This window comes from Danio aesculapii, chromosome 2 (genome assembly GCF_903798145.1).
Source record: "Danio aesculapii chromosome 2, fDanAes4.1, whole genome shotgun sequence".
In the NCBI taxonomy this organism is placed as follows: Eukaryota; Metazoa; Chordata; class Actinopteri; order Cypriniformes; family Danionidae; genus Danio; species Danio aesculapii.
Genome location: NC_079436.1, coordinates 17449929 through 17469750, shown reverse-complemented (window position 1 = coordinate 17469750; position 19822 = coordinate 17449929). Strand labels below are relative to the sequence as shown.

Below are 19822 nucleotides of genomic sequence, written 5' to 3'. Positions count from 1 at the left end.
CCAGTTTCAAGAAAACAGACACCAGTGTTTTAAAGATTCCCTGTTAAAATGGTTTGCCATAATAGCACTATCATGAATTTTCCTATCACCCTAACCCCAGCCCTAACTCTTAAATGACGGTTTCTCTTCGGTGTACATGAACGGCAGGTGACTCTTCACTTCTTCACACATCACAGAGAGAGTTCAGGCTATTACATGAAGGAGATGACCCTCATAAACACAACAGGGTCTCACAACTCAATGCCATAACCACACAGCGTCTCTCTCTCTCTCTCTCTCTCTCTCTCCCAGACCAGTGCAATAAATAGTCCATAGAAACACCTCTGAGCTGGAAGAAAATGCATCATTACCAATGTGCACCATGTCCACTTTATGAACAAATGTTGTGTGGCACCACTATAAATTAATTTCGACCCATTTTGAACACAGTCATCAACAACTAGTACTGTTTTTTTTCCCATATAGTCTCACTTTTTATTTGTCATCAATAGTGGTAGTGTAAACATGAACGGATGCTACTTTATCCTTATTCTTCACCATTTTGACTATAACTGAAATTTAAGTCTAATGAATTGACAGTGATAATTATTTGTTATTTGTCGCCACCTATTGGATGGAAAGAAAATTAGACGTAAGCTCTTTCATGAGACTAGTAAAATTTATTTGAAAAATTGTTAATTTAAATAAACCTTACACCCTTATGGAAGAGATAAAACAAGGTAAACAAAACCATTTTTTGTCTGTGTATATATTTAATATTTATATATTTAATATTTATATATATTTAAACATTAAAATCATTAAAGAATTATAATGTCTCAAATTTTGCAGAAAATGAATAGCTTTCAAAATAAATAATAGAATATGAATAATAATACAGAATTTTATTTTATTTTTGCAGCACCAAATCAGCATATTATGAATGATTTCTGGAGGATCATGTGACAGACTGGAGTAAACAAATAGCTTACCGATAAAAAAAAAAAACTTCTGTGCATATAATACAGAAGTTTATTGAAGTGTCATTTGAGTGCAGATATACTGATGTGTTTGATTTCATCCACTCTGTTCTTGTGCATCTGGAAGGCCGGTGTAACCCAGCGGCCACACGAACACTGTTCACCATACCAGTTAAAGGAGCCCAGCTTTGAGTTGCACTTAGGACACAGAAGCTACAAGAGAGATTTTACAAAAAGTTTTTACTATAAAATATATCGAAACACACAAACTGCATTGGCCACTGCCATTAAAATCTCTATACCCATGTTATGAAAAAAAATTATGCACTCTTCTTCATTCATAAAAGAGACTAAAGGCAAAAACTGTGATTTTGGGCTTTTCAGATACTGAAATACAGTTTTAAGCATTGCATTTATAGCATTTTATCAATTTAGGTATGTAGATTTCAATCAATCATAACAAATTTTGTCAAGGCGTTTTTCACAAAATTAGTTTTTCAGGGGGTTTTATTTTTCAAAATGAGACAAATCTCTTATTCATATGCATTTTATTTGCTTTTAGAGACATAAGTTTATATATATATATATATATAACTTGCCTGATTATATATAACATTTTATTCTACTAGAAACTGAATTATTTTCAAGTTAGTTTTTTTCTGAATTATGGATTGATAAAAAAGACTTGACTGTAATAATAAAAAAAAACACTTTGAATACTGAAATTCATCCAATGTTCAGATTTCTATAATACAAATGTATGCAAATTAGCATGTATTTATTTAATGCCTGATTTTATTATGTAAACATGAGATTTTAGAAAAAACTTGCAACACTCTTTTGCAAATCTTCATGTAATTATTCAGCTTAAGTATTGTGACAAATGGTATTTTTTAACTGATTCACCTGCAGTGGATTATATAATTTATAAATCTTAAAGCATTTAATCTGTTTCTTACCTGTCCATCCATGACCCCAAGTAAAGCCTGCTCCATCCACTGCACTGGCTCTATGAAATAGGAAGTGCACTGTGTTTCATCTTCAGCCGTAGAGCTCGCAATCCTCGTCTTCTTATGAGAAAATGCAGATGCTCCACTTCCCACATAGTGACTGAGAATGCTGGAGTGACGAAAAAGTGTGCGTCTGGGAGAAACAAAGACAACAGCAGGTTGCATTGGTATCTTGGTTGGCATCTTGGTTTTGTGTACTGTAAGAATTGTTGACTCTTTGAGGAATTGCTTTGTCCCTAACTTTGGATAAAAGCATCTCTAAAATACATAAATATAAATTTCTTAAGTAGGTGAGAAATACAAAATATTTCAATATCATAAAACAGTATAAAGTAGTGATAAAATATTGAAGAAATCTGCACCTAATATGCCTTCATCCGGGCAAAAACCTAATGAACCTTTTTTTAAACTTAAATTTAAACTTCAATCTATTTTTGTATTGACCAGAAAAATAAACTAAACATTAATTACAAATCAATCAAACGATCACATTAAATGATCAACCACATTGAAATGAATGTTGCCAATAAAGCAGTTTTAACATTTAAACATGTTAAATTGTATGTGTGTGTGTTTTAAGACAGCTCTATTCATTCATTTTCTACCACTTTTCTGGGGCCGCGTCGCAGGGCAGCAGTCTTAGGACAGAACCCCACACTTCCCTCTCCCCAGACACTTCCTCCAGCCTCTCCAGGGGGATCCAGAGGAGTTCCCAGGTCAGCGAGAGACATAGTCCCTCCAGCGTGTCCTGGGTCTTCCCCAAGGCTTCCTCCCGGTGCGACATGCCTGGAACACCTCCCTAATTAGGCATCCATGAGGCATCCAAAAGAGATGCCTGAGCCAGAGCTACTCACCCTATCCATAAGGGTGCGCCCTGCCACCCTGCGAAGGAAACTAATTTCGGCCGCTTGCATCTGAGATCTTGTCCTTTCGGTCATGACCCAAAGCTCATGACCATAGGTGAGAATAAGAACGTAGTTTGACCGGTAAATCGAAAGCTTTGCCTTTCAGCTCAGCTCCTTCTTTACCACAACAGACCGGTACATCGACCGCATTACTGCTGCCGCTGCACCAATCTGCCTGTCAAACTCACATTCCATCCTTCCCTCACTCGTGAACAAAACCCCAAGATACTTAAACTCCTCCACCTGGGGTAAGAACTTTCTTCCAACCTGGCAAACCACCTTTTTCCGGTGGAGCACCAAGGCCTCGGACTTGAAGGTGCTGATTCTCATCCCAGCCGCGTCACACTCTGCAGCAAACCACCCCAGTGCATGCTGAGGGTCCATGCTCAATGCAGAACAACTTCGTCTGCGAAAAACAGAGATGAAATCCTGTGGTCCCCGAACTGGACCCCCTCCAGCGTAAGGCTACACCTTGAAATTCTGTCCATAAAAATTATGAACAGAATTGGTGACAAGGGGCAGCGCTGCCGGAGTCCAACATGCACTGGAAACAAGTCTGACATATTGCAGACACTGCGAGTCAGACTCCTACTCTGTTCATACAGGGACGAGACGGCCCTTAAGAGACTGCCTTTGACCCCATACTCCCAGAGCACCCTCCACAGAAGGCCATGAGGGATATTGTCAAATGCCTTCTCCAAGTCCACAAAACACATAGAGCTGGTCCAGTGTACCACGGCCTGGATAAAAACCACATTGTTCCTCCTGGATCCTAGGTTCAACCATCGGCCAGATCCTCCTCTCCAGTACCCTGGCATAGACTTTCAGAGAGCTAAGATACACAGGGTGAATCTTATCCACCCCTGCTGCTTTGCCACTGCGGAGCTTGCAAACTACCTCAGTGACCTCAGCTTGGGTGATGGGTGAGCCCACCCCTGCATCCCCAGTCTCTGCTTCTTCAATGAAAGACATGGTGGTGGGGTTAAGGAGATCCTCAAAGTATTCCTTCCATTGTCTGACCACATCCCCATTCAAGGTCAACAACTCCCCACTTCCGCTGTAAACAGTATCAATGTGGAGCTACTTTCCCCTCCTGAGGTGCCGGACGGTTTGCCAGAATCTCTTTGGGGCCGAACAATAATCTTTGTCCATGGTCTCCCCGAATTCTTCCCCTTGTGATTATTGGATGGCAGACATGCTACAAATATCTAGTAACTTTGACCGATCAACAGAAAACAGACTAAAACATTATTTGTCAACCAAGCCAAGTCCAAACAGCTGATAGTTCATAGTTGATTCATGCTTTGTTTTTATCAGTGATTTCAGTCCTTCAAATTTAATTGCCATAAAATTGAAAATCATTATTTCTGTCAAAAGAGTTTGCCTGCTGAAATGATCTAAAAAATAAAAATCTTTTACCTGCACTTTCTACATCTGTATACAGCTTCTGCATTCTGGGTTTGCGAAGGGTCAACAGCGAAGACATCTTTTGGCACATTCTGGAGCTCTGAAGTAATCAAAATACATTTCATTTGTATAATAATCACATCACAATTTTATCAGTTACTATATATACCCGGTCATTTTGGAAATACTCAGATAATCTACTACTAATTATGGTGTTCGCCTTATTTACGCTGTCTAAATCATGGACAAAAATGTGTGAAAGCAAGGACTTAGTAAACAGGAAAAGGCATTATATTTTGACTAAGTGAATTTAATAGGATCGAATCTACTTGATTTGTTATAACTTTTGGCAGACATAAGGTACTCTAAAAGTTTTTTTTCCTGGTCCAGCTCATTAATATAGGACAAAACATGACAATAATTAATCTTCTTCAGCTGCAGCAATCAGCTAAAAATGCAAGTTTCTGTTCAGTGGCATTGTTTACATTTTGCTCTCTAAAATGGCCAACTGATGACGGAAACACTCTACAGGTTAGAAAATGTGATGTAAAGTCAAGTAAAATTTATTAAAATAGTTTAAATAAGAATGTATGGACATACCTGGATATTTCTCTGTAATCTTTTTCAGCCTAAACTGTTTGTAAACAGGACTTGTGGTGTCTACTTTACAGTCCATTAATTCATAAAGTGCCAGCTGGTCCAGAAACTCTTCATTCATTCTGGAAATATGTGAGGTATTAACTTAAGTAACAATTCTTTTCATAAATGTTTAGTCACAGAAGCAACAATGAAGCACACTCACTTGACATCTGGTTTTATGTTTTGCAGCTTAGAATATGCTTTCTGTAAATTCAGGTGCTGTGTTTTCATCAGGTAAGCTGTCACCACTGCAGCACTTCTGCTTTGCCCTACATGGCTACAAAAAAAAAAAAAAGGGGGGGGGGAGGGTAGGAAATTTTAAGGTCTTTAAGCAAAATGGTAATATTTGTTTTATTATATAAAGATCTGACAACATTTCTTTTAATTTTCAAATAAAAAATACAACCATTTAGAGCGTACTTATTTATTTAATAATATTTTCATTTTTTCAGAAAATAAAAATTGGTCGGAATGACAAATGTTTCCACTTATTGTGATTCAAAATTAGGGATATTTCACTAAATATTGATTCATTAACCCCCCCGAAACTAAAACAGTATAATTGGTATAATTGTTGAATTATAATTATTAAAAAAACAAAAAAAATTTTGATTGATTGCTTGGTTGTTGTTTTTTACAAAACAGTTTACAGAAAAATAGTTCACAGAAAAATTATTTAAGTTAATGATTAAACCAGAATAAATATCTACTGTACCAAAGGTCTCAGAGAGAAAAAAAAATAAAATAAAAAAATAAACGCTACGATAAAAGTGATGCAAGAAAATGTATACAATAAAAACAGAAAATTAGCTTTCATATCTCACTTTCAGTTGCTCTTGTTCTAAGCATAATGTTGTTTCATTTTGGTTAATTCCCTAAAAACAGTACTTCTGTTTATGCCTTAAGTAAATGTATCAAAAAATTGCTCTAAATGACACCTTTTTTTTAACTTGGAAAAGTGAAACAAAATTAGAGAACTTCAAGTAGTCTCTCATTTTTTCCACAACTGTACATGGGATATTCTACCAGAATAGGACATTATCTGTCCCTGAAATAAAAACATAAATACAGTGAATAAATACAGTATTTCATCCTGAAAATGTATAAAATGGACCATCATTTGATTTCTGTGAGTTGCTCTGTAAAGGAATATGTCATTCATTTGGTTCTCAGATTTTATCTTTATTAAAAACACTTTACAAATGTACAAACCCTGTCATTGTTTTTGTCCTCAGCCCAAATGAACCTACAGCTTTAATAGTTTTGTTAAGCTAAAAATTGTTAAAAAAAAATTTCAGAAATAGCAAGTTTAAGTTGTTATCGGTCACATCAATTGATTAAGCTCAAGTCAGGTCCTGTAATTTTTTATAAGTAAAAATGTACATTTCTGGTAGAATGTCCTATTTATGACCCTGTATATGTCCATCTTTTAAGTTTCTTTGAGGGGTAGGTTTAGGCTTGGGGTAGACGTTAATAAAAACAACTTTATGGGTAATTTAATAAATAACATAAATAATTTTTGTTAGCCAGAGTTGTATCCCTTCTAGCTACAACCAAAAACCATATGCCAAAAATCATTGGAATATTAAGTAAAGATTGTGTTCTTTGAAGATATCTTGTAAATTTTCTATTGTAAAGATATGAACCCTGAGATTCCAGATTTTCAAATAGTTGTATCTTCACCAAATATCATCTCATTTAACAAACCGTACATAACTGGAAAGCTTGTTTATTCAGTGTATAAATCCCACTTGTAAAACAATTGACACTTATTAACTATTTTGGGGTCTTGGACATTAAGGTAAAGTTAGTTTTTTATTCCCACAATCGTTGATATTTGAACAGTGACAACTTGGTCCCTATATTGATTACCACGCTACTTTGAATATTCAGTCTGAAATCATATGCTAGTATGATTTGTATGATCGGGCCTACCCAGAGGCCCTCAGACTATGCAGCGCCACTGATTCGATCCAAGACCAATAACGAGACGATCCCAAGGTTTCCATAATCCTGGACCAGGCTGTATCCTGAGCAGCTGCTGCAGTGGTCATGGAGGAGTGGAGAGCATGAGACTGATTCCTGTGATGCTCCAGGAACAGACGAGTCTTCGATGAGGTCCAGCATTCTCTAGCCTCCGGTGCTTAGACTGCAGCTCTGCACAAGACGTTTGGCCATAGGAGAAATGGTCGTGCCCAAATGAGCCTGGTTTCTCTCGAGGTTTTTTAATTCTTCACTTTCGCCAATTGGTGAAGTTTTTTCCTTGCCACTGTCGCCACTGGCTTGTATGGTTTGGGATCTGTAGAGCTCTTTGCTCTTCAGTGTTTGGACTCTCAGTAGTGATCATTAAACCACACTGAACTGAGCTAAACTGAACTGAACATAAACACTGAAAACTGAACTACATTTTTTCAATTTACTATGATCTTCTATGTGAAGCTGCTTTGACACAATCTACATTGTAAAAGTGCTATAAACATGAATTGAATTGATTCGAAAACAACATTAGCACTATTTACTTTACTGTTATAGTAAATACTTCAATAAAATTGTATTGGGAGAAAGTCTGAATGTGTGGATATAAAAAAACTTTACCTCAATGTCTAGGAACACGTATTATTGAATTACATATTAAGTATTTTGTATGCCGTTAAGTTTCTTATTCAACAAACTTAGCAAACAAATTATGAAACCTACCAATGCACAAGAACTGCTGCTGATTTGGAGTGAGTTTGTGTGCTGAGGGCATCAGAAATAAAGCTGGTACAGTCATCCAGTCTGCTCAGGAGGTCTGTGGACTCATCATCCAGAGCTCGGATGAATTTGGTGTTGAATCCAGTGACAGAAGCTTCCTCTGAGTCTACAGTCAGAATGTGTGTTATGCCTGCAGCTGTCAGACATCCAGCATCCTTCAGATCAGACACTGACCCGATGTAGAGTCCAGACGCCACTGGTATCATGGTTAACTAAGCAAACACAACAACACATTCAACATCAACGCATTGAAACGAAATGCGAATACAATCTATTCACTAAGAACTAAAGCGAAACACTCGTGCAGTTCATTACACTGGCCAGTTTTGAGCGTAAATAGACATAACAAATAAGTATAATGAGAACACTCATGAGAACTTCTTAATAAGAAATAAGATATTACATTTCCAAGACCATTGAGTTTTCATAAAATTTTAACTGTAAATGTATAACGTTAAATGCATAAAAAGCATTCTGCCTGCACCTTTTCTAATGATGACTGTAAACATTGACGTTTATGAACTAACGTGCTTTCTCTGCTGTCAAAAAAAACAGGTCCACGAAAATAAAAAGTCCGTAGGAAACAATGTGTACTTGTTAGTTCCGCAAAGGATGTTGTAGTATTATGGCTTCAAAATGCCTCTAGAGGGCGTTCTTCGGAAATATATACAGTACCCCAGAAGGGAACGTTCTCCTAACTTTGGCTAACATTCCCTACAGGTTGTGTTTATGTTTTAAAGAAAACATTTCAATGTAATATCCAATGATTATTCAAAAAATGTTAGTTTTTTTCCCAAAACAATGAACAAGAACATTCTAGCAAGGGACCAGATTAAACAATGTTCTCTTAGAAAACGTTACACAATGTTTCATAAAACCAAAGTAAGAACATTCTGATAGTCACATTAGAGAAATGTTTTAAGAACATCATTCCCTTACAAAAAAACCCCGCAGGAATCCTGCAGGAATATTATGCAGATTTCCTACAGGATTTTCAGCTCATTTTCCTGTAGGAATACCTGCAGGAAATTTATGCAGGGATTATTCCTGCAGGAATTACAATCCTACAGGTTTATTAAAATATACAGTTCCAGCAGGATTATCGTGCAGGACAGATATGAAATTTCACAATGAAACAATGTATTTTCACAATTTTTTATTAAAATTGTAAAAAAAAAAAAAAAAAGAGAGAGAAAAAAAGAAAAAAGTAGAAAACCAAAGCAGAATCCAATTCACAGCAGGCTGCATTTACTCCATTTCCCTAAAAAAAAGTAAAGAAAGTAAGTGGTATAGTTGGTGTAGGGGAGAATGCAGTCTGTACAGTATAAAAAGCATTAAAGCTATGAACCCATAAACAACCAATGCACTCTTTTCACAAAACTGTTATGATGTGTTTAACGGTCATCAACATCCTAAATACCTTAAAGTTTTTAATATTTAGATTTTTTAAATGTATGTACATTTATATGTATTTATGTATAATATAATCTTTGCGTCAAATTACAAAAAACAAATGATCGCTTATGCGAGGAGTATTTAATGTGTCTATGGGGACAGGATCGTAGATCTGACATCATTCCCTCTTCAGGCTGCCATTATCAGTCTGACTATTTTATTTTCCTTTTTCTGTAAGTCTTGATAACACCATCCTGGGGTTTTCCTTTTATTATTTCAGCAAATAGAATTGTGAAAAAAAATATTTGTTGTACTCTCCAATTCACAAATGTGATAAGTGTGTGTGTGTGTGTGTGTGCGTGTGTGTGTGCGTGTGTGTGTGCGTGCGTGTGTGTGTGTGTGTACAAATTATTACCTTACTCGTAACTTGTGCTCATCATTTAATTTTTCCAAGTGCTGCCCTGATAACTTTTATTGGTACATCTGGAAATTTCTTCTGTGCTGTGTCTGTAAATTCCCCTCTCCTGAACATCCTCCTCCTGAGAGTTTCTTTGTTGTCTAAAGAGAATACTTAAATACTTAAAAAATACTTAAAAAGTTGAAAATACATATCTTCAATCATGATTATGGGCCGGTATAAGTTTCTTGTGGTGTGATAACTTTGGATAAAAATATCACGATATTGTGATTACTGCTCTAAAATAAATTATTTTTAAATATCAGAGTAAAAAAAACAACAACTTTAACACAATATATTTTATTTTAGGAAAGATTTAAAATATTTTGTAACAGTAAACATGTCAGGCTAAATAATTACAATAAATTATTGACTTCTGCTGTCTTCATTAGTTTCAAAAACACAGATTTCTTAACAACACATAAAAACCTTTACAAATACCTCAGAAAAGGTCTAAAACTGTGGCTGGTGAACTTTAATCCTCATCGGCAACATCCACAACATCCACAACATCTCCAGGTTTAAAGTTATTTTTCAGTAGGTTCTTTTTAGGAACAATGTCAGGTCGTTCCCTTCATTCCACTAGGACCCACTTTCTAAGATAGATAGATAGATATATATATATATATATATATATATATAGACAGACAGACAGACAAACCCACACACACACAAACATATATACACACAAATATATATCATTCATTTATCTGGTGGCTTCAACTGACTGTATCCATGACAACAGTTTTACCTTATGTCCCCTTACAAAAATAGCCTACAGGAATCCTGCAGGATTTTCATTTTTTTCTGCAGGAACCTGCTGGTATCCTGTAGGAATTATGAAATCCTGCAGGACAAAATGACAATATGTGCAGGCAATTCCTACAGGTTTTAGAATCATGCAGTACTTTTTACAGGAATCCTGAAGGATTTACTTTTTTTCCCCTGCAGGATAGCTGCTGTCCTGCAGGAATTACAAAATCCTGTAGGACACATTGACGATATGTGCTGGAATTTCCTACAGGTTTTACAATGAATCCAAGCAAGTAACAAATCCTGCAGGATTTTATCGTTCCTGCAGGACTTGCAGGAGTTATTTGTTGTAATTGGAATGAAAGAAAGAAATTCTGTCACTTGCTGTTGGTAGCAATTTAATATGAGTTCTAACAGATAAACAATACAACAAACAAACAAAAAATGAATAAATACATAAAGTATATGAATAGATTATAGGCAATTATAAAAATCAACCATTACTCTAAACCATTCAAATTATGCATTTATGCAAACAAACAAGCTCTACACTTTTACGTTTTATTTCTATACTTTTTTATTTCATTTATTAAAATGTCAATGCAGCTATTTTAATTCAACTCCCATCTGTTTGGTTGGATGCAAAATTAAAAAAAAAAATGCAAGACCTGTCTGTGAGGTGGACACATGTTGAATGTATGTCTGTGCATTTTATGAGTTCAACAGAGTCCATCCCTCATTCTTTTAAAATGTTTGTTGCTGTTATCCCTGATTCTCTGTCTTTTTGACCTGAGCCTTATTCTGTGTCCATTGCCTTTTTGTGGCAGCTGGAACTGGTGCCTCTTCGTTTAAGTACACTTTTTATTCTATTTTTATCCTTTAAAAAAAGCAGGTTAGGGTTATTGTTAGTTGGATTGCATAATGTGTTTTCTGCAGTGTTAAAGTAAATTTAATTAGTAAATTATTATAAACATTTTAAATAAAATAAGATATAAATGCAAAATTTAAATTAGAGAATACATTGCTGCCAATAATGTTTAGGTCTATTTTATAAACGTATAATAATTACAATATTTTAAGTTAATAATGACTACTACTAATATGTGTGTGTATTATTTGGCAAATGGACTTGGTTAAAAATGAAAACAAACATTCTTTATAAAAATACTTTTTTCTTTAAGAAAATAAATTCTTTGTGGAATACGTGTGTTTTAATAAATCTGCTTTACAGGTTCATACAGAGTCTTTCACGCTTAAAAAGACGCTCGTTTTCGCCACCTACTGGCGTAACAATGTAGTTTACATTCTCCGGTAAAATGAATCGTCAGTCAACTGTCACCAACCGTCTTCTGAAGGTAAAGTACTTTTCTTAAGTTATTTTATCGTTAAAATGCTATAATTACTGATCTATTTTAACGTTAAATCAGTAAATTGCTTTGTAACACCAAAACAAATGCTTTTTTTCCCTTTTAAAGCCGAGATCACGTTAACAATACTAGTATTTCGCTAACGTAATATACCCAGGCCTACTACCGCCGGCGCCTATATCAAAACTTAATTTAAAAAATGGCTATATTAATTATATTTTTATAATTTACTGCTTATAATTGATGCTAATGTCGTTTTTTGTTACCTCAGAAATCATTTTGATCGCCGGTCGGACAGCAAACTACCTGTTGGCAGGTTGACCCTTACAAAAAAACCCCGCAGGAATCCTGCAGGAATATTATGCAGATTTCCTACAGGATTTTCAGCTCATTTTCCTGTAGGAATACCTGCAGGAAATTTATGCAGGGATTATTCCTGCAGGAATTACAATCCTACAGGTTTATTAAAATATACAGTTCCAGCAGGATTATCGTGCAGGACAGATATGAAATTTCACAATGAAACAATGTATTTTCACAATTTTTTATTAAAATTGTAAAAAAAAAAAAAAAAAAGAGAGAGAAAAAAAGAAAAAAGTAGAAAACCAAAGCAGAATCCAATTCACAGCAGGCTGCATTTACTCCATTTCCCTAAAAAAAAGTAAAGAAAGTAAGTGGTATAGTTGGTGTAGGGGAGAATGCAGTCTGTACAGTATAAAAAGCATTAAAGCTATGAACCCATAAACAACCAATGCACTCTTTTCACAAAACTGTTATGATGTGTTTAACGGTCATCAACATCCTAAATACCTTAAAGTTTTTAATATTTAGATTTTTTAAATGTATGTACATTTATATGTATTTATGTATAATATAATCTTTGCGTCAAATTACAAAAAACAAATGATCGCTTATGCGAGGAGTATTTAATGTGTCTATGGGGACAGGATCGTAGATCTGACATCATTCCCTCTTCAGGCTGCCATTATCAGTCTGACTATTTTATTTTCCTTTTTCTGTAAGTCTTGATAACACCATCCTGGGGTTTTCCTTTTATTATTTCAGCAAATAGAATTGTGAAAAAAAATATTTGTTGTACTCTCCAATTCACAAATGTGATAAGTGTGTGTGTGTGTGTGTGCGTGTGTGTGTGCGTGTGTGTGTGCGTGCGTGTGTGTGTGTGTGTACAAATTATTACCTTACTCGTAACTTGTGCTCATCATTTAATTTTTCCAAGTGCTGCCCTGATAACTTTTATTGGTACATCTGGAAATTTCTTCTGTGCTGTGTCTGTAAATTCCCCTCTCCTGAACATCCTCCTCCTGAGAGTTTCTTTGTTGTCTAAAGAGAATACTTAAATACTTAAAAAATACTTAAAAAGTTGAAAATACATATCTTCAATCATGATTATGGGCCGGTATAAGTTTCTTGTGGTGTGATAACTTTGGATAAAAATATCACGATATTGTGATTACTGCTCTAAAATAAATTATTTTTAAATATCAGAGTAAAAAAAACAACAACTTTAACACAATATATTTTATTTTAGGAAAGATTTAAAATATTTTGTAACAGTAAACATGTCAGGCTAAATAATTACAATAAATTATTGACTTCTGCTGTCTTCATTAGTTTCAAAAACACAGATTTCTTAACAACACATAAAAACCTTTACAAATACCTCAGAAAAGGTCTAAAACTGTGGCTGGTGAACTTTAATCCTCATCGGCAACATCCACAACATCCACAACATCTCCAGGTTTAAAGTTATTTTTCAGTAGGTTCTTTTTAGGAACAATGTCAGGTCGTTCCCTTCATTCCACTAGGACCCACTTTCTAAGATAGATAGATATATATATATATATATATATATATATATAGACAGACAGACAGACAAACCCACACACACACAAACATATATACACACAAATATATATCATTCATTTATCTGGTGGCTTCAACTGACTGTATCCATGACAACAGTTTTACCTTATGTCCCCTTACAAAAATAGCCTACAGGAATCCTGCAGGATTTTCATTTTTTTCTGCAGGAACCTGCTGGTATCCTGTAGGAATTATGAAATCCTGCAGGACAAAATGACAATATGTGCAGGCAATTCCTACAGGTTTTAGAATCATGCAGTACTTTTTACAGGAATCCTGAAGGATTTACTTTTTTTCCCCTGCAGGATAGCTGCTGTCCTGCAGGAATTACAAAATCCTGTAGGACACATTGACGATATGTGCTGGAATTTCCTACAGGTTTTACAATGAATCCAAGCAAGTAACAAATCCTGCAGGATTTTATCGTTCCTGCAGGACTTGCAGGAGTTATTTGTTGTAATTGGAATGAAAGAAAGAAATTCTGTCACTTGCTGTTGGTAGCAATTTAATATGAGTTCTAACAGATAAACAATACAACAAACAAACAAAAAATGAATAAATACATAAAGTATATGAATAGATTATAGGCAATTATAAAAATCAACCATTACTCTAAACCATTCAAATTATGCATTTATGCAAACAAACAAGCTCTACACTTTTACGTTTTATTTCTATACTTTTTTATTTCATTTATTAAAATGTCAATGCAGCTATTTTAATTCAACTCCCATCTGTTTGGTTGGATGCAAAATTAAAAAAAAAAATGCAAGACCTGTCTGTGAGGTGGACACATGTTGAATGTATGTCTGTGCATTTTATGAGTTCAACAGAGTCCATCCCTCATTCTTTTAAAATGTTTGTTGCTGTTATCCCTGATTCTCTGTCTTTTTGACCTGAGCCTTATTCTGTGTCCATTGCCTTTTTGTGGCAGCTGGAACTGGTGCCTCTTCGTTTAAGTACACTTTTTATTCTATTTTTATCCTTTAAAAAAAGCAGGTTAGGGTTATTGTTAGTTGGATTGCATAATGTGTTTTCTGCAGTGTTAAAGTAAATTTAATTAGTAAATTATTATAAACATTTTAAATAAAATAAGATATAAATGCAAAATTTAAATTAGAGAATACATTGCTGCCAATAATGTTTAGGTCTATTTTATAAACGTATAATAATTACAATATTTTAAGTTAATAATGACTACTACTAATATGTGTGTGTATTATTTGGCAAATGGACTTGGTTAAAAATGAAAACAAACATTCTTTATAAAAATACTTTTTTCTTTAAGAAAATAAATTCTTTGTGGAATACGTGTGTTTTAATAAATCTGCTTTACAGGTTCATACAGAGTCTTTCACGCTTAAAAAGACGCTCGTTTTCGCCACCTACTGGCGTAACAATGTAGTTTACATTCTCCGGTAAAATGAATCGTCAGTCAACTGTCACCAACCGTCTTCTGAAGGTAAAGTACTTTTCTTAAGTTATTTTATCGTTAAAATGCTATAATTACTGATCTATTTTAACGTTAAATCAGTAAATTGCTTTGTAACACCAAAACAAATGCTTTTTTTCCCTTTTAAAGCCGAGATCACGTTAACAATACTAGTATTTCGCTAACGTAATATACCCAGGCCTACTACCGCCGGCGCCTATATCAAAACTTAATTTAAAAAATGGCTATATTAATTATATTTTTATAATTTACTGCTTATAATTGATGCTAATGTCGTTTTTTGTTACCTCAGAAATCATTTTGATCGCCGGTCGGACAGCAAACTACCTGTTGGCAGGTTGACATAAGGTAAAACTGTTGTCATGGATACAGTCAGTTGAAGCCACCAGATAAATGAATGATATATATTTGTGTGTATATATGTTTGTGTGTGTGTGGGTTTGTCTGTCTGTCTGTCTATATATATATATATATATATATATATCTATCTATCTATCTTAGAAAGTGGGTCCTAGTGGAATGAAGGGAACGACCTGACATTGTTCCTAAAAAGAACCTACTGAAAAATAACTTTAAACCTGGAGATGTTGTGGATGTTGTGGATGTTGCCGATGAGGATTAAAGTTCACCAGCCACAGTTTTAGACCTTTTCTGAGGTATTTGTAAAGGTTTTTATGTGTTGTTAAGAAATCTGTGTTTTTGAAACTAATGAAGACAGCAGAAGTCAATAATTTATTGTAATTATTTAGCCTGACATGTTTACTGTTACAAAATATTTTAAATCTTTCCTAAAATAAAATATATTGTGTTAAAGTTGTTGTTTTTTTTACTCTGATATTTAAAAATAATTTATTTTAGAGCAGTAATCACAATATCGTGATATTTTTATCCAAAGTTATCACACCACAAGAAACTTATACCGGCCCATAATCATGATTGAAGATATGTATTTTCAACTTTTTAAGTATTTTTTAAGTATTTAAGTATTCTCTTTAGACAACAAAGAAACTCTCAGGAGGAGGATGTTCAGGAGAGGGGAATTTACAGACACAGCACAGAAGAAATTTCCAGATGTACCAATAAAAGTTATCAGGGCAGCACTTGGAAAAATTAAATGATGAGCACAAGTTACGAGTAAGGTAATAATTTGTACACACACACACACACGCACGCACACACACACGCACACACACACGCACACACACACACACACACTTATCACATTTGTGAATTGGAGAGTACAACAAATATTTTTTTTCACAATTCTATTTGCTGAAATAATAAAAGGAAAACCCCAGGATGGTGTTATCAAGACTTACAGAAAAAGGAAAATAAAATAGTCAGACTGATAATGGCAGCCTGAAGAGGGAATGATGTCAGATCTACGATCCTGTCCCCATAGACACATTAAATACTCCTCGCATAAGCGATCATTTGTTTTTTGTAATTTGACGCAAAGATTATATTATACATAAATACATATAAATGTACATACATTTAAAAAATCTAAATATTAAAAACTTTAAGGTATTTAGGATGTTGATGACCGTTAAACACATCATAACAGTTTTGTGAAAAGAGTGCATTGGTTGTTTATGGGTTCATAGCTTTAATGCTTTTTATACTGTACAGACTGCATTCTCCCCTACACCAACTATACCACTTACTTTCTTTACTTTTTTTTAGGGAAATGGAGTAAATGCAGCCTGCTGTGAATTGGATTCTGCTTTGGTTTTCTACTTTTTTCTTTTTTTCTCTCTCTTTTTTTTTTTTTTTTTACAATTTTAATAAAAAATTGTGAAAATACATTGTTTCATTGTGAAATTTCATATCTGTCCTGCACGATAATCCTGCTGGAACTGTATATTTTAATAAACCTGTAGGATTGTAATTCCTGCAGGAATAATCCCTGCATAAATTTCCTGCAGGTATTCCTACAGGAAAATGAGCTGAAAATCCTGTAGGAAATCTGCATAATATTCCTGCAGGATTCCTGCGGGGTTTTTTTGTAAGGGTCAACCTGCCAACAGGTAGTTTGCTGTCCGACCGGCGATCAAAATGATTTCTGAGGTAACAAAAAACGACATTAGCATCAATTATAAGCAGTAAATTATAAAAATATAATTAATATAGCCATTTTTTAAATTAAGTTTTGATATAGGCGCCGGCGGTAGTAGGCCTGGGTATATTACGTTAGCGAAATACTAGTATTGTTAACGTGATCTCGGCTTTAAAAGGGAAAAAAAGCATTTGTTTTGGTGTTACAAAGCAATTTACTGATTTAACGTTAAAATAGATCAGTAATTATAGCATTTTAACGATAAAATAACTTAAGAAAAGTACTTTACCTTCAGAAGACGGTTGGTGACAGTTGACTGACGATTCATTTTACCGGAGAATGTAAACTACATTGTTACGCCAGTAGGTGGCGAAAACGAGCGTCTTTTTAAGCGTGAAAGACTCTGTATGAACCTGTAAAGCAGATTTATTAAAACACACGTATTCCACAAAGAATTTATTTTCTTAAAGAAAAAAGTATTTTTATAAAGAATGTTTGTTTTCATTTTTAACCAAGTCCATTTGCCAAATAATACACACACATATTAGTAGTAGTCATTATTAACTTAAAATATTGTAATTATTATACGTTTATAAAATAGACCTAAACATTATTGGCAGCAATGTATTCTCTAATTTAAATTTTGCATTTATATCTTATTTTATTTAAAATGTTTATAATAATTTACTAATTAAATTTACTTTAACACTGCAGAAAACACATTATGCAATCCAACTAACAATAACCCTAACCTGCTTTTTTTAAAGGATAAAAATAGAATAAAAAGTGTACTTAAACGAAGAGGCACCAGTTCCAGCTGCCACAAAAAGGCAATGGACACAGAATAAGGCTCAGGTCAAAAAGACAGAGAATCAGGGATAACAGCAACAAACATTTTAAAAGAATGAGGGATGGACTCTGTTGAACTCATAAAATGCACAGACATACATTCAACATGTGTCCACCTCACAGACAGGTCTTGCATTTTTTTTTTTAATTTTGCATCCAACCAAACAGATGGGAGTTGAATTAAAATAGCTGCATTGACATTTTAATAAATGAAATAAAAAAGTATAGAAATAAAACGTAAAAGTGTAGAGCTTGTTTGTTTGCATAAATGCATAATTTGAATGGTTTAGAGTAATGGTTGATTTTTATAATTGCCTATAATCTATTCATATACTTTATGTATTTATTCATTTTTTGTTTGTTTGTTGTATTGTTTATCTGTTAGAACTCATATTAAATTGCTACCAACAGCAAGTGACAGAATTTCTTTCTTTCATTCCAATTACAACAAATAACTCCTGCAAGTCCTGCAGGAACGATAAAATCCTGCAGGATTTGTTACTTGCTTGGATTCATTGTAAAACCTGTAGGAAATTCCAGCACATATCGTCAATGTGTCCTACAGGATTTTGTAATTCCTGCAGGACAGCAGCTATCCTGCAGGGGAAAAAAAGTAAATCCTTCAGGATTCCTGTAAAAAGTACTGCATGATTCTAAAACCTGTAGGAATTGCCTGCACATATTGTCATTTTGTCCTGCAGGATTTCATAATTCCTACAGGATACCAGCAGGTTCCTGCAGAAAAAAATGAAAATCCTGCAGGATTCCTGTAGGCTATTTTTGTAAGGGTTGAGATGTGAGATGTTCTTTGAAGAATGTTCTAGCAATAAGACATTTGAACAAAGCTAGCACATTTTATCTGCAACATTTTAAACACATTTTAAGAGTATTGATGGCACAAAACTAAACAATGTTCTCTTAAAAACGTTTTCACAATGTTTTATAAAAAACCAAAGTAAGAACATTCTCACAGTCACGTTAGAGAAATGTTGTAAGAACATGATTTCTTTTCAATAACAAGACAGAAAGACAATTAACATACTAATTTTAACCTGTACTTATTAAAATATATAAAATGTTAGGTTCAAAAACTTATTGCAGTCAAATAAGTAAAACCTAGTGGTTTAAAAAATAGTGGCAAAGCATACAGATTTAAAGTGACAATTAATTACAATTTCATACAGTTAGTAAAATTTGTATTACGTGTCATAATACTATTCTTGCTTGAAATATACCTACTTTTTCAAAATTGTTTTTTTTTTTTTTTTTTTTTTGTTACATGTTATACAATGAGCACAAGAATGTAAGAAAATGCAGTGCTTTAAACTTTCTTTTTCACAATGCTTCAGTAAAATTAAATATTTTAAATGGTTACAGAGAGTGTTTTGTGTCTGTCATATTTTTACTGTACATTTTGGAAACAAACAAGAAAACAAACAATGTTATTAACAAACATGTAGAATATTTAGAGAATATGTCCTGACTTTATAGGAGGCTTTCTGGGATCTAGAACAAAACCTGCTGAAAATGTTAGAGTATAATATTTTAACAATGGTACAATTAAACAGGATTAGAATGTTTTAGAGAACATTTACCTGTCTTTGAAGAGAATGTTCAGGGAAGTAAAAGAAAACAATACCTTGAAATGTTATAATTATGTTAAAGTATGTTTCAACAATGTTACCACTAAACAGGTTTAGAATGTTTTAGAGAATGTTTACCTATCTTTTAAAAAAACATTCTGTGAACTAAACTAAAACTAGTCCTAATAAGGTTCTAACAACGTTACCACCAAATGTGGTTACAATGTTTAAGCGAATGTTTTCTTATCTTTTAAGAGAATGTTCTGGGAAGTGAAATAAAACAATATGTAGAAACGTTACAGTAGAAATTTGTAGCAATGTTATTTTGAAACGTATTTAGAATGTATT

General features: G+C 33.8%; 1 protein-coding gene and 3 long non-coding RNA genes across 5 annotated transcripts; 1 reads left to right on the top strand and 3 right to left on the bottom strand.

The window, feature by feature from the left end:
- Positions 1-875: 875 nt before the first annotated feature.
- dusp12 (dual specificity phosphatase 12) lies at positions 876-8240 on the bottom strand. 2 transcript variants are annotated; one of them, XM_056474067.1, is made up of 7 exons: positions 8159-8240; positions 7618-7886; positions 5084-5197; positions 4882-5000; positions 4294-4381; positions 1919-2102; positions 876-1172 (listed from the first exon to the last, which is right to left on the bottom strand). In XM_056474067.1, the coding sequence occupies exons 2-7, from the start codon at positions 7878-7880 to the stop codon at positions 1023-1025; spliced, it is 918 nt and encodes a 305-aa protein (XP_056330042.1). In that variant the 5' UTR covers positions 7881-7886; positions 8159-8240; the 3' UTR covers positions 876-1022. The 2 variants fall into 2 exon arrangements, with proteins under 2 accessions (XP_056330042.1, XP_056330050.1); XM_056474075.1 differs by having other exon boundaries at positions 8202-8227.
- A 648-nt stretch (positions 8241-8888) lies between these two features.
- LOC130242082 (uncharacterized) lies at positions 8889-10119 on the bottom strand. Its single transcript, XR_008838935.1, has 3 exons — positions 9968-10119; positions 9485-9627; positions 8889-8935 (listed from the first exon to the last, which is right to left on the bottom strand). It is a non-coding gene; the product is annotated as an uncharacterized LOC130242082 (long non-coding RNA).
- Positions 10120-12250: 2131 nt separating this feature from the next.
- Positions 12251-13464, bottom strand: LOC130242067 (uncharacterized). The gene is made up of 3 exons (XR_008838933.1): positions 13328-13464; positions 12845-12987; positions 12251-12297 (listed from the first exon to the last, which is right to left on the bottom strand). It is a non-coding gene; the product is annotated as an uncharacterized LOC130242067 (long non-coding RNA).
- A 2017-nt stretch (positions 13465-15481) lies between these two features.
- LOC130242074 (uncharacterized) lies at positions 15482-16716 on the top strand. Its single transcript, XR_008838934.1, has 3 exons — positions 15482-15639; positions 15980-16122; positions 16670-16716. It is a non-coding gene; the product is annotated as an uncharacterized LOC130242074 (long non-coding RNA).
- The last annotated feature ends 3106 nt before the right edge of the window (positions 16717-19822 follow it).

What these genes read in the sequence shown, in the direction of transcription:
- dusp12 (XM_056474067.1), bottom strand. Translation starts at nt 7,880, where the DNA reads ATGATACCAGTGGCGTCTGGACTCTACATCGGGTCAGTGTCTGATCTG. An exon ending in TACAGATGTAGAAAGTGCAG is followed by an intron (nt 2,103 to 4,293) that starts GTAAAAGATTTT and finishes TGTTTCTCCCAG; the next exon opens with ACGCACACTTTTTCGTCACT. An exon ending in TTGGGGTCATGGATGGACAG is followed by an intron (nt 1,173 to 1,918) that starts GTAAGAAACAGA and finishes TCTCTCTTGTAG; the next exon opens with CTTCTGTGTCCTAAGTGCAA.